General features: G+C 37.6%; 1 protein-coding gene across 2 annotated transcripts in view; it reads right to left on the bottom strand.

The window, feature by feature from the left end:
• Positions 1–10,019: 10,019 nt before the first annotated feature.
• Positions 10,020–15,209, bottom strand: part of LOC137849848 (guanine nucleotide-binding protein G(t) subunit alpha-3) — a 38,279-nt gene continuing 33,089 nt past the window's right edge. For both annotated transcript variants that reach the window (XM_068669908.1, XM_068669909.1), the window contains 3 exons: positions 14,376–14,505; positions 14,016–14,169; positions 10,020–12,620 (listed from right to left, as the gene is read on the bottom strand). In XM_068669908.1, coding sequence (XP_068526009.1) covers positions 12,430–12,620; positions 14,016–14,169; positions 14,376–14,505 — 475 coding nt within the window. In that variant the 3' untranslated portion in view covers positions 10,020–12,429. The remainder of the gene's footprint in view (positions 12,621–14,015; positions 14,170–14,375; positions 14,506–15,209) is intronic.

Genomic DNA, 15,209 nt, shown 5'->3' on the forward strand with positions numbered 1-15,209 from the left:
TAATTTCCATAGCTGCAGAAGATAGTATGTTGCAGTTCAGAATTATTTGGAAGAAAATATTACATACAGATGTATGTTGGGCCTATTTAACCCCAGGAGGCCTCTGTGAAATGGAAAATATCAAAAGCAACCCATAAACTTTTCATATTTTCATATAAAGATGCTTGCGTGTATGCACACATGCACGTTTTGGCACACCACTTCATTCTGACTTATGTCAGGTGGCCGTGCTCTTCTTTTGGGCCAAGTTTGCTTTAGCCATTTTTCTTCCTGACAGAGCTGGCCTAACATCTTCACTTCACTTCTATTCACATAGTCTTCTGAGAGGTCAAAGTTAGCAGCATAGTTTCCAGAGACTTTCTGTGCAATCAGTGCCAAGGTTTAATCACCTTCAGCAAGATTATCCAGGTCATCTTGACCCTAGAAAATTTGGAAAATGGCAAAAGAAACAACAATCCTTTCCAGAAGGTTCAAAAGCATTTGAATTGCCTGTCACAAGGTGTGGAAAAATAATGATAAAAAATAAAATAAAATAAAATAAAATAAAATAAAATAAAATAAAATAAAATAAAATAAAATAAAATAAAATAAAATAAAATAAAATAATAAAACAAACAAACCACCACCACCACCAAAGAAACCAACCAGCCTAATGCTCTTTTTGAACTTCTTTTTGTTGGTGGGCTTACCTAGTGGTGTTGCTTACCTAGACACCTCCTCAGACATAACGGGTTACCTGATCAATGCTTGCCCAGTGTTTGAAAACAAGACATGAAGATTCTATCCAGTCCCATTGAAAGTGGCAGGCTTGTCCAGGAGAAACTGAAGGCAAGATCTTCCCTCATTGCATTGCATGCTTTTCCCTGTATCAAAGAAAATTTCCAAAAGGCAGAATGTTTCACTGTAAATTACTTTATTCGGAGGAAGAAAACAAAGCTAATGAACCTGGGAAAGGAAAACTCAGTGTTAGCAATACAGCATCTTTCCTATTCATGAGGAATCCTCTGTTTCAATCTGCCAGATTGAACAGTCATTATTAATCTAATTTCACAGCACTGATTACATTAACATTATTCTTTTGTATTGTACGACACTATCACTGAAACCTTGAGGAGACAGAAGCTAAACAGTGAGGTTAAGAAGACAAATCAACTACTGTATAAGCTAAAAAAAAAATAATAATAATAAAAAAATGACCTGTGGCTGATGCAGCTTGAGCAGGAAAGATCCAATTCCTAATAAACTATTCAGAGAAAGGCAGAAAGACAGAGAGAACAGGTTGAACCTTTCACAAGATGCTAAGTGCAAGCTTTTTCTTGGCTAACACTTTTTCTGTCATGACAGCTCTCAGTCAGTTCCAGATGAAATCAGCTGCTTTCCTAGAATGGGCCACAGCTTTCCTGACTTCTCTGTCTTGGTCTCACTTCTGTCAGAATTTGATTTACAACCTGTTACTAAAAAGCATATGTAAGCCCTTATTTATTTAATTATGTTGGTTATGGAGATATTGTTTCTATGATCTCTAAAGCCACCACTTGTTCCATCACTTCAGAAATGTATTTCCTACAATACTTTCTCAATATTCTCTACTGAGGGTGCAGAGTTTTGACTTATTTTGATTGTATATGTAAATTCCATGGCACATTGCTGTTCTGTATCATTAGGTAGATGTTATTTGATTTTGGCATTCAATTAGCACTAAGAAAACAGAAACACGGAGGCGCATTCAAATTTTTGGCACTTTTGATGATTTTCACAAATCCTAAATCCTTTACACTGTTCTTTTTGCAGAGCCCATTTACAACGTAAATTACATTTGAGGGACAGTTCTACCAAATGCTGAGCACTTCTAGAAAAGTGCTTATGTCCATCTTCATAAAGGGACCTAGGTAGCAACATCAGTGTTTTGGATATTAGAATTTCCTTCAGAAAGGTATGTGGATTCTCACTTATGTATTGAAAACACAGTATCTCTACAGCAAAACCTTCTCTACAGCATTTCCTATTGACTACACTGGGCACATTCTATATCTTATTGGCTCTTGTAACCTCACACTGATTTGCTGAACTCTTCCCCCTCACTTTCTATCGACCCTCACTGCTCTACTTAGGGGAGTGAACTGTGTCTAAATACCTCTTTGCCCTGTGGTGGAGCAGATGCTTTTCCCAGCACCAGGTCTGGATGTCAGTGTGAGCTACCTGACTATGCTGCAATGAGAGCCACCACCTAATTTTGGGTGCTTAACAACTGAGAAATCTAAAATCAGAGGCAATCTTTGAATACACCATACTTTAAAAGCAGTGAGTCTGTTTGCATTTTGCTTTCTGCCTCCTACTCCTTCACAATCCATCTGCTGGATCTGTACCAGCAGCCAGAACCACATGACTCGCACTACAGGATGAAATGACTTTAAATGGCAACGTGGCTCTAGCACAGCATTAACATCTCAGCAGCAGACAGGGTGAGATTAATGTCACAATTAGCAAGTGGCTGTTTGATATCTTAACCTCAAAGATTCATTGCACTTGTAAATCTATGGGGGCTCAGTTGGGTGCTCTGTTGTTACAGATCACAGAGATAATGTAAACAGGCATTTGCTGGGGCCTGGTGGAACCAGGACGTTTCTGTTTGCATAAACAATCTTTTTAAAAGGTGGAAATCTTGCTATAATGTAAACACAAAGGTATATGTATATAAACACTGTTTTATGGAAGAAAAATTGAATAAACCTAAATTCAGTAAACAAAAGCTAAAAGCAACTCCGCATTAAATATTGAAAGGGGAAAGCAGCATCTCCTTCCTACTTGTGAGCTCAAGGATGATAATTCAAAGCAAATATTGTGAGCCGAATTCCTCAGTGTTCCTGGCAACCCAGAGAAAAACATAACTGAAGACAGCAAAATATCGAGCACTATTGCCTGTGCAGATCCTGAGATGTGAGGGCTAGGAGGAAGCACGCAGATCTGATCTTGAAGAGCTTTCTGGATGCTACCTGTGAGTCAAGGTAGCATTGTGTACCAAAACTGAACAAAGACTGAGATTCTGCAGGGTATAACCCTTGATGATGGGGGTACTACTGCTCTCTGCTGGTGCAAAGTCACATTCGGTAAAACATGTCCTGCTGATGCAAACCAACTCAGAGAAAATGAATGCTGTGGACTAGAAATATGCAGAGAATGGGCATTCCCCATCAGTGAAGATTTAACATTTTCAATATTTGTCTGTTTTTAACAGATGCTCGAAGTTCTTCACACATGAAAAGAGAAGTAGCTAGGATTTATCAAAATATTTTGTTTTAACAAAAAAAAAAAAAAAAAAAGTTTTGTCTGAGCTTTGAAGTATTTAAAGTCATAATATGTGGAATTAAAAAAATGAAAATAATGTTGAAATAGAAAAAAAATAACGTGTTTCAATGTGGTAATGTACTTGTTCTTCAATTTTTTTCTTTTCTGTTGAGCCTGGCCACTTTCACCTTGTCTCTTTAGTTACTATTCTCTGTAGCCCCCCATATTATTCAAATATTTTCTCTGCCTTCTGTGGCTTTTCAGAAGATTTACTTAGAATTCCAAATTTCATATAATATGAAAAATACTGGCTATAAATGAGCTTTAAAATAAATGATAGTCTACTTATTCAAAAAACAACAACAAAAAACACATTTATATAAGTACTACTTATACTCTTTACATTATTTAACTAATGTTTTTTTTTCTTCCCTCCAATAGAAGAAACTCTCTCTCTCTTTTTTTTTTTTTTTCTCTACTTTCTTTCTAACTGTTCCCTATTCTAAACACTGAGTTGAAGCCCAGTAGATTAAACAACTAAGCACATTATTTAATGGGATCATTACTGATACCATGTAAATAAACATAGGCATTGACACACACATATATCTAAAAATTCAATGGAAGCTCTCAAAGAGCCAGCATACACACTAACTCCTAATTACTGTTCTATTACTAATACAATATATAGCAAATATCAGTTTTAAGCAGAAGTACTAAATGAAGTTTGTATTGGTTTTCCAATAATAACACAGTAAGGGAGAAAAAAAATATCACATCAGACTAAACATGAGGAAAAAAATTGCCCAAAGCATGTGATATTACTGGTGTCAAGAGGAACAATTCACTAACTTTTAATTCAGTGAGCTCTGGCATTAAGGATTCCTCTTTACAAATCTCTTTTTATAATAGGAATGAACATGATTTCCCTTTAGGCTGCAGCTCTTTAGCACAGCTACAATAAACACACACAAACTGTAAAAGTATTCTCAGCTCTACTATGTTCTTTCCATGTGTAAGCCAAGTAGGGTACCAGTTCCTCTCCTTCCTTTTCAACACATCCTGCTACGAAACCAGCCACCAATCAGTTCTGCCAAGTAGCAAATTGTTGTTTTATATCTTTTGAGTAAAATCCCCTAAGAATCCCTCTCCTGGCTAGATAATCTCGTTTTATAGATTTTTACTCCTGTGTGGACAGAATTTGCACCCCTGAGTAAACCTAGTTAGAGGTTTTGCTCATTGCATGTTCAGTATGTAGGCACCCTTGGGTCTTCGGTCTCAGATGATCATCCTATGTGCTTCTTCACAATGTATGATTTTTTTTTTTTAATGGACTGTACCAAGGCTAAGAAGCTTTCACAGAGCTCATCATCCATCTCACTATCCTATGATTTATATGGCATTCCTATGCTTTTAAAATGTTATAGAAAGGGGCTGTATTTATGGCACTTTTTCTACAATGTTTTAGAAGTGGTTTCAGGACATGTAATGTACTTTATAGATTATAAAAAGGATATAAGGAGGGTATATTATCTTCTCTAAGAGTCTTGCAACCTTCATTGACACTAATAGGATTTACATGTCCTAGTGGACTAAAAAATGGACTGCAAAGTCTTTAATTCAATTTATTAGAATGAGTGGCTGACTCAGAGTTGAGAAGGATCATAACCTTTTGACATCAGTCGTTTGCTTCTAGTGCCAACACAGAAAAACTCATTGTAATCCCCAGGGAGAAGAATATTCTTTGAGTATTTCTTGAGTGGCCTCTTTGGCCATTTTGGCCCCAGTACTGCAGCTCTACAGCGCAACTGTTTCATTTGCTTAAGTGGTTCTTTAGACATTCTTAGTGACTGATGATTTTGCTGAATCAGGGCCTTAGGAAATGTTTCATCTTCAAAGATAAAGCGGTGCAAAAGTAAGTACACCACAGGGTGATTTGTTTCCTTCTCTAAGACTGTGTCTATTGATAGTTCTCAAGGGAACAAATGAGATTTTTTTTTCCTCTCTGATGATAAAAGGGTTGAAGAAACCATAGTTTGGTTTCTTCATCCCTATGGATGTTTCCTGGGATTAGATGGGGGAAATCAGAAGATGTAATTAAAGAGAAAAGAAAAAAGGCTGATGAAAACCTAGGCAAAGGAAATCAAGAATAAACGTTGATACATCTTGTCAATGAAGAAGTCCATGTCACATTTGAGTCATCATAAAATGGTCCTTACAGATATTATACTCGTGACTTCTATATTTCAGAAAAGGTGTAAGTAGTCAAGATCTAACCTATTTCTTGAAATTGTAGGGGTAATAATTATTAATTTATTAGACATAAAAAATAAAACCCTAGTGACCTTGCCAATATAGAAGAACTCTAAGCAGTTTTTAAGGTTGATGCCTAATGCCCCTTATGTAACAGAGGGACACAATGTCAGTGCAAGTTGACAAAAATCATGAACGAAATGATCTTACACAGCCTATTGAGCTGGATTTGTAGTTCTGCAGAAAGCAAAGCTGTCCTTTGTATACATTTCCTGATACAAAAGATTGTGAGGATTTGGATGCCAGTTTCAAATTAAAGCATATCACTCAAAAAATATTCATGGATTATCAAGGCCACATGTACACTATTGTAACAATAGTGCCCCAACTGAAAACAACATAATAGCAACGAACTGAAGTCTGTGAGCTTTTGAGTGTTCCTTCAGTATGTTACGTTGTCCATCAAGGAGTCTTCCAATGTAAGCACAAGCTATATATGTTCTTTGCAATAAATCTTTTCTTTTCCCTTTTATCACCTGGAAGAATCCATTTGAATTTGAATTACACAGAATCAGAACTGTGGTTCCTGAAATGAGAAGTTCAATGAGAGTTATGAAGAGGTGTGATATCAAATGGAATGAATTTCTTGTCATTTGATTCCGTTGGAAGGCATACATTCCTAGACATCATCTAAAATACATGGGTAGGGATGACTTAACCAGTCTGGTACCACTGCTATCCGAGAGTATTTGTATATGCCATATACATGGTGCTTAAAATATTGTTACGGGCAAAGAGAAGACAATACCTTACACCTGAGGTCAAGATTTTATTGTTAATCTCATATAAAGATTGACTATATAATCCAAGTACAGAAAACAGTTAATGTTATTAGTCTAAATAAAGTTAAAAATTTCCAGGTAAAATATATATCTTATCAACAGCACCAAAGCTAAAAGTTATAATAAAAAAACAAACAAACAAACAAAAAAAAAACCCTCCTGGTATCTAGTGCTTTTTCTCTGGTGCTACATTTACCTCTTCACTGCTTGATCTTCTAGGTTTACTTCCCTATCTACTAATGTTGATGGATTTTGCCTGGAGTAAGAGGTGTGATAGAAAGTTGTCATCCTGAGATGCTTGTTGGGAGGAGTATGATTTTCATGGTAGTGGATTTTTCCTCTTCTTTGCTAGTAAAAACATGATGTTGATGCTGACGGCTGCTTCCTCCTCACTTGTAGAGGCCACCTGGGTACATTTTTTTTTTTTTTATCACGACTACACCCTGATTTTTCTTTTTTGGTTTGCAATGCAATTCTTATATTACATCTAACTTTACTATACATGTATGTGATGGGGTTTATACATGAGACACTCGTTTTTTCTCTTATCCCTAAAACTGTTTTTGCCCAGATCCTAGGTTTGCAGTACCTTTGATGGTGATTTAATGATAGCCCAAGGGCCTCTGGTATCATCCTATGCCCAAACCTTTACAGCCATTTTTATCACTCTGCAGCTTTACTTTACGCTTCATCATTAATCTAGGGTCATAAATCGTTCTACACAGTATAATTACTTGCTATTCCTATTTACATGTATATAAAAACTTTTAGCAACAGGTATTACACCAATTATATAAAGCTAAACAAAATGAAAACAGATAAGGGATGAGACCCCTGCTCATTAAACAATTGTTAGAGATAAACAAGCTGAAACAAAGTACCAAGCTAGCTGAGACTAGTACAGACAAAACCTAACAAGCCCTCAGGACTGTTTTAAATTAATACAAAACCTGTGGCTTGTTATCAGCAACAGCGACACTATTTACAGATACATGGGGCTACATAGGGCACAATAAGATGGAGAAGAGATTCCAAAGGATCCAGTTCTCATTTTTTTAAAAAAAAAAACACTATGTAGTGATAGTAATGATAGTATCTTTGCATCTCTGAAACGTACAGTACTGAAGATAGGATAGTAGATGTACAGTAGTGAAGATAGGATTAGACTTTGGACATGAACAATTTTGAGAAATCTAAATTCTCAATGTATCAATAACTCAGGAGAATGAAAAGCGCTAATAGCAGTTTAAAGTGCTGTTTTACCTTCTGTCATTCACATCTCAAAGACTGGACCTGATTTCTAGCAAGGATAGTTAAAACTAGGAATAGGGCTAGAATTTGGGAAAGTACAGACTGAGGATCCCAGGTCCTTACTGTGTCTTGGAGCAGGGAAGAGGATTTGTGTCATTTTTATCAAAACTGTTTTTCTTAACACTTTGTTGGTTCCTGTCTCATGCCCACCATTACATTTTGAAATGAGGTAGGACCAAGATCAGAGTTTCACCTAGGGTTTTGGAAAGTACAGGCTCATACACCCAAGTTCTATCTAAGGAAAGAATTGAAGTTAGGCTTGGGGTTTTGGAATATTGTTTTCTATTTAGTGTCTTCTATGGAAAGTGAAAATTCAAAGGGAGGACCTTCTGGATCCCGTTGTCTATATTTTTTTTCCATGGAAGCCATGTTTTGTGATTATATCTGGTCCCCAAAATTTCTTCTCTTTGTTGAAATTTCTTCTTTTTGTTGAATTTCTTTTCTTTGTTTTTCTGGTGAAAATAACCATTTTCAACAAAAATGAGAGGGTAATTTCTCTCTGTCATACCTCATAGCCCTGTAATAAGGTCAATTTGCAAATTTGCACTCCCCCCCCCTTTTGGGGTGTGGTTGTAGATTAAAACATCTTTCGTTTAGGAAGAGCCTAGAAATGGAGGTGCCACCATGTGAATAATCTGACTGCTAATCTGCTAAAATGCAAAAAACACATGGTAGGTAACTATTTCCTCGGCCTGTTTATTGTAGCTCTCCTCCTATCTCACTTTTTGGTCTGCCCTGTGTTCAGAGTTCAGGCCCCCATGGGCTGACAGCCACGTTAAGCACCAGTGCTAAGTATTTTTCATGGCAGATCTGGCCCTGCTAACCACAAGCTGGTGCCTGAATTTAGATGCTCAGTGACTCCAAGGTAAATTTGGAGATACTTAATGAGACTTAAAAAGACTTAGGCACTTAGGGGACGAGCCAGCCTTGACCAGTGAATGACACAGCTCTCTGCTGGAATGACCCAGCCCCGGAGGACACCGGAGGACACCAGTGAACTGGAGTGCACCTCAGTGAGAACGGTGACACTCAAACATGCCATGTATGCTCCCTTCCTCAGCCACACCTCTGGGGCAGCTTTTAGTTCACAAGCCTTCCCATAAAAATGAAAATAAAGACGAACACTTTGTCACCAGCCCACAGAACTCCCTCTCTCTGTCCTTCCCCTGACTGCCTGAGGCACTAGAGCTCTGTCTGCGTTTGCAGGAAGAAATAAAAAGCGGTGCTGGACGAGCTACAGACACCGCAAGGGCCGGGCCGGGCCTTCTCGGCCTACAAGGCACCAGGGCTGGAGCAGCGGTGCTATGGCTCCCCCTGGCGGCCCCCTGTGGAGCCGGTCACGGCTGAAGGAGGCCCCAGGCCCCGCGCTGCCTCCTCTCAGCTCCGGCCTCTCCCCGCTTGCTCAGCTGATATAATCGTTAATATCCATCTTTAACTCTGTTGTTGTTGTTGTTTTGTTTTGTTTGTTTGTTTTGTCTAAATTGTCCTATGAGCAGATGCAGGCATCCCGATGAGCTTGTCTAGACTGGGTGACAGTCAGCGTTCCCCCAGTGTCGGTTGCCACCGCCTCTTCGATGAACTGCAAATCAATATGTCACAGTGGTTGTCAATAGCATAAATTATGCCCCTTAAAAGAGAGAATGAAGTGATTATTGGGGATTTAGCCACCTGCTTTTATTGGCCTGACCCCAGCATACGGAGCAGGGTATGCGTTCCCAGCTACCAGTGCTCCCTGGCTATGCCACGTCTGGACATGCTGGTTTCAATGGGAGACCCTTGGGCCCGTGGCTGGCTGGGCTTAAAATCAGCCTCAGGTAAAATATACACAATCGTGAATTTGCATGGGAGGCAGGGCAAGGTGGGACATGTCTTTGTGTCTTTTTCCCTCGAAGAACTCTGTTGCTGGTTGGCAAAGTGTACAAGGATTTGTGGGAAAGATCACATCTTATGTTTCCACTGCAGGGAAACTTGCAGTCCTGCTACCAGTGGGGCCCTGGGTTGTGATAGTGTAAGCCTGCCTCTCCCACCATCCACAGAATTCAGATTCCAGGTTTTTCTCAGCATTTTTGCTATCAGATTTTTTGCATGATGGCATTTGAACAGCCACTGGATTTCTCTGCAGAACGGGGCACTCAAGTCACTCACTGCGTGCCCTATGCTGTCCTCCAGCCCTTTCAGCACAGGAATTATAGTGACACTACCCACAGTAATTTTTCTTGGAGGGTCACAAAGTATAATGCTCATCTGTCACTTACTTTCCAGAAACTCAATAAGCAATAATATATATATATAAAAAGAGAGTTCACACTAGTATGTTTAAGTATTTTATTTCTACCAGTGGTCAGCCTACTGTGATGTAGGATACAGTTATTACTAATACAGTTTTTACATGTATTAACTTTCAAGCTACAGTGTAAAGTCCATCTGAACTCTAAGGCATGTATTTGAAGAAAATGTTTCAGAGATGTGTTTGTTTATGAATTTGTCTCTTAAAGATCTTGAACTTTACTATGCCACGAAGACGTCCAGAAATTAATGTTGATGCCACCACACTTCAAATTATTCATTTTAAATGAGATTTATTGCTGGAAATGAATCCAGACACTTTTCATTGGAATTCCATTATTTTCAATATAAACTAGGAATTAATCAAGTGGGGCATTACAGATCAGGCAGTAATAGAAATCTAACCAGTACAAATTGTGTTTTAGCCAACATGTTGGTTCAGCTCTCTGCACAACTCTAGCTAAGGTTTTGTGTACACAATTTTCAAAATCAAGTGGTCAGAGACAGTCCTTTAGTCTGGCAAGTGTTTATCAAGGTGCTACTCCATGAACCAAGGCCTAATAATGCCTTCTGTTACTTTTGACTTACTTAAGCTCTCACTATTTTTTCACATTTTCTTTACTTACGTATCTGCGTATAGATCACATACAATTTTACCAATAGCAACATAAATTGCTTTCCTCTATTATCAACTGCTAAATATGTTCTTGGTAGAATGCAGTAAACTTTTCCACTGTTAGCTGTTCAGCTGGGATTCAGTTAAGACTACATGTCCCAGTCCCTGGTATCCACCTGGGGACTTCCATGACTTCACACCATCAAAATTATTCTCATTACTGTCAAGACTAAGCCACTGAATCAAAAGTGTTTGTTTTTTAAACAGGTGATTTCCAGATGGACAGTGACAAAAAGACTAGTCATGTTGGGAGTCTGTTCACACAAGGAGGTAGTAGCAACGGTTTTTAAGTCTTAAAATTCAGTGAGACACTGGGCTACAATTTCCAGTGTTGTCATTACATGGTTTCACAGTGGGGCTTTACCTCCAGATTTGTGCTGTTTGTAGCATTTAGCACAAAGTTCCAAGTTGTGCTGGGAGACCTGCACAGACTGATAACCTTGATTAAGTCAAGTGCTTGCAGGATTCTGTTGTTCAGTGCCCAAGTTGCCTGTCCTAGTGTTTTTTATAATTAGATTAACCAGAGCATAACAAGATTATGATGAAAATGAGTTCAAAATATATTTAATGAAAACTAAACTGAAAAAAAAAAAATAATTCATTTCTCAGATTTCAAAAGTGAATGTTTCTGCAAGACCAAATTTTAAAATTCAGTTTAATATATTTAGAACTTGCATTTTGTTTACCATAGCTAAATGTTTTCTGTTGTTATAGTCACAGTAAATCAAGTGTAATGGGAGCAGTTCTTCAATAACAAAGTCTTTGTATAGAGAATGGATTTCTTCACCAAACTCCTAATAATAGGTTTTTGCCTCAAGGACAGGGGGGTCACATATGCTGTGCACTGTTGGAGATGACTACTGCAATCACAGGGTACTAAAGAGGTTCAGCAGTAGGATAATTAATAATCATAAAAAAAAAGTCAAATATCTAATTGTTAAAAATGTTTCACCTTGCCTTTGTAGAATATGCAAAGACTGACAGTTACTGTAATATTTTTTTGTCCCTCAGTGATTCCAAAAACTTACCTACCATCTGCCTCCATCCTACTGCTGTGGGTTTTTTAATTGCTGTTGTTATTTGTTTGTTTATTTTTGTTTTCTCTAAACTGGTGAGCAGCATTTATGAATTTTGTATATGTGCAGTTTTTATACATGTATTTGTGTCCCTCAGCTCTCCTATCAAAACAGTGTAATTAGACATTCAGATTTGCACTGCTCTTTGTCATATGACAGTAAAGTCTGTGTGTTTGCTTCTGTTAAACTTATGGAATGACAGTTTTTATTGTCAATGTAACATGAAAACACAAGAGCAATGAATGGAAATTATCTACTGATACTACTTTTTTGATGGTATAGCTTTTTTTAAGGCTTTAGATATGACAATTATCTAATCTCTGTTTTGTATTATCCTTTTAACCCCCCTACAGGGAGGGGTTATAAGATACTGAGGTTCCCCCAGTTTTCTGAGAAGTGCTGATTACCTTAAAATGAGTAAAATACATGAGTAAAATAGGATTTCCACTTTGATTCCGGCAGAATTTATCAGTGGCTAGCATCTCTGAAGAAGGCATATATTTTTCAGTCTTCTTATGACATATAGAAAGTCTGTATTGTTTTGCAGTGCTCATGCTATACCCAAAGCTTCAATTGACAGCTAACGAAAACCTGAAGGATATTGTTTCTTCCCTACTGATTTTTCTCTCTATCAGCAAGCAAGATGTACAGAAGAAAGGGTACAGACCTGAAATCAGGCTACAAGTCAGGAAATGAATGGCTAAAAAAGCCCACAGTCTTTCAGATTTTCTTTGATTATTATGTCTGTGACCGCATCAAAAACAAACTTGACATTCTGGGTGTCTGTGGCACATGTCAAGTGAGAATATATCTCCTTGTCTTCTTTCCTTATGTTCAAGTCTAGGAATTGTTGCTTGATGTAATTTCCAGCATCTTCAAATGTATTTAGTCCTAGTGGAGATGACAGTAAGAGGCGAGAAGACATGTAACAACTTGTACTCATGTACTTCCTCATAGCTGCTAAGAAACATTTTTTTTTTCTTTTTTTTTTTTTTTTTTGGGGGGGGGGGGAGGGGGGCAGAAGGTGGGGATTATTTTCAGGCATTAGATATGAAAGTTTGTATCTAAACTGCCCATTCAAATTCAAATTTCTATTCCTAACGAAAAGTACTAATTTCTGAAGAGAAATGCTCACAAGTAGGTAGGACACTGTGAAACTATTAAGGCCCTTAGAAAGAGCAGAAAATGAGTGAAATGGAAGAAAAAAAAAAAAAAAAAAAAAAAAAAAAAAAAGGAGGGACCATAAATTCTGAGGGAATAGCTACATAATAGACAAAATTGGTGGGAATTACAGAAATGAAGAGATAAAGAAATTAAGAAGAAAGAAGGGCAAAAATCAGATGCTTATATGTTCATTTATAATTTCTTTACACAGCTTCTCTGCCTTTTGTTAGTAGTTTGTTAAAGCAACAGTGTTGGAGTAAGCACTGGTACTGGCACTCAGAGTAGAAGGATGGGACACCTGGCAGGCTGCTGCTTAGAGGCCCTTTTGGCTCCCATATGTCTCTGAAGGTAAAGCGGTATTGCTCCACAGAGTGTAGCACATAGTATTTGATTATCCCACTGAAGTTCTGAACAATTTTTGGTCCCTGTCTTGATGTGTTCTTCAAAAAGGAGTGAAGGAGCTGTTTGTCAGGAAGTACACAAAACCTACCTTCTAATAATGAAACTTAAAATATGTTTCATTTCAGACACTCCCTATCAAAAATATATGCGGTTAGTCCTAAAATAACGGATAGCTTTTGTTTTTAATCGAGCATATTCTGGCATATCTTCATATATTTTCTTGCATCAGCTTGGAACAGCTGCCAGTAGATACCACTATGACACGTAAAAAGAGACAGACTTTCTTTATGGTAATAGTTTTCAAAATGGGAACAAAAAGACCGGGATTAAGTTATGGTGTATATGAGTGATAAGCCAATTCTCCTACTGACACGTGGGCTGGTTTTATCACACCAGACTTCATCCATCTGAAATTTCTAGTCTCAAATTCCTCTACTTACAGTGGAGAGTAATAAGCATCTCCAGAGAGAGCCATCCCCAACCTAAGAATCATAAGTAGGTGAGATGAATCAAATTCTGTCAATGTCTATCCCTTTCTAGTCTTTTGAGAGAAAGGCTAGATGCTTAAACACAATGGTTGACATTTAAATGGTTATATATATATATGTGACCTGAATAAAAAACTTTAATGCATGGCCTACTCTAATCATCTGAATGTATTTTCTTCTGGGAAAAAAAATAGAAACAACAAACAAACAAACAAACAAATAAAAGCCTTACCATTGTATTCAGGAAAGCAGATATTCAGATGAACTTTTGTTATTTTCTCTTTAAAGAGGTCTTTTTTGTTTAGAAACAGCACAATGGAAGTGGTTGCAAAGCACTTGTGGTTGCAGATGCTGTTGAACAGCTGAAGGCTTTCATGCATTCTGTTCTGTTTTGATGCAAAAGGTGAACATAAGAGACCGACAAATCTCATCCCCCATAGTAATTTTTACTGTAATATTCTCTACTGCCAGGAACCCATAGAGCATAATAGCCTTTAAATGGTTATCAGGGAACAGGGATAGTTCTGATATGCCATCAGAGAGTACATTCAACCATAGCAGCAAAAAGTATTGTTTGTTTCTTCTGACTCACCACTTCTTTATCTTCCACCAGAACCATGTCATAGGCACTGAGCGCAGCACAGAATATGATGCAAGTAACTCCCTCAAAGCAGTGAATCCACTTTTTTCTCTCTGATCGCTGTCCACCCACATCAAACATCCTTTGCAGAAAAAAATAACATAAGTACAATGTAAAGTACAAACTAATAAGAATGTAGTCATGCTGTTAATGTGCAGACTGCAACTAGAGAGGGATGACAATAAAACATCCAGCTTTTCCAGTTATTGGTCTATTTCCTTGACCCATCAGGTCAAGGAGAACTATATATTACTTAAAGCTTTATAGTGAACATAGAATGAAATGTAAAGGCTTAAATATCTGCATAAAGGAGATATTTTCAGTATTTTCAGGTGGCCCTTCTTTTTGAGCAAGCTCTTCACATGACCTGAGGGCAAGACTTAGTCCTGCAGGTGATTTTTGGAAGAGAGAATTCATACATGAAACATTGACAAAAGCTCCACACAACCATAATTATGTATTACTTTATAGTATTGCTTGTGGTGAAATGATGCATTTACCACATAAGGCATATGTTTGGAAGCCAGTCCAATATGATCTATTCTATTTGATCCACCACTTGTGTTTGAGTGGCTGGTGTAGTATTTAGTATATATTCATTGTAGTATTTAGTCATCTATTGATTTTTGTAATTTGATCATTTAACTAGCTATATAACTAGCAACTCATGTTTCTGTGTGTGGGTCTCTGCCCTGTCTGTCTCGTTTAGTTGCTGTTTGAGCAGTAATTCCTGGGGGACATAAATCTGTTCATTTGTACATGTAGAGAGGAAAATGAAGGGCAGTC

Source organism: Anas acuta, chromosome 1 (genome assembly GCF_963932015.1).
Source record: "Anas acuta chromosome 1, bAnaAcu1.1, whole genome shotgun sequence".
Classification (NCBI taxonomy): domain Eukaryota; kingdom Metazoa; phylum Chordata; class Aves; order Anseriformes; family Anatidae; genus Anas; species Anas acuta.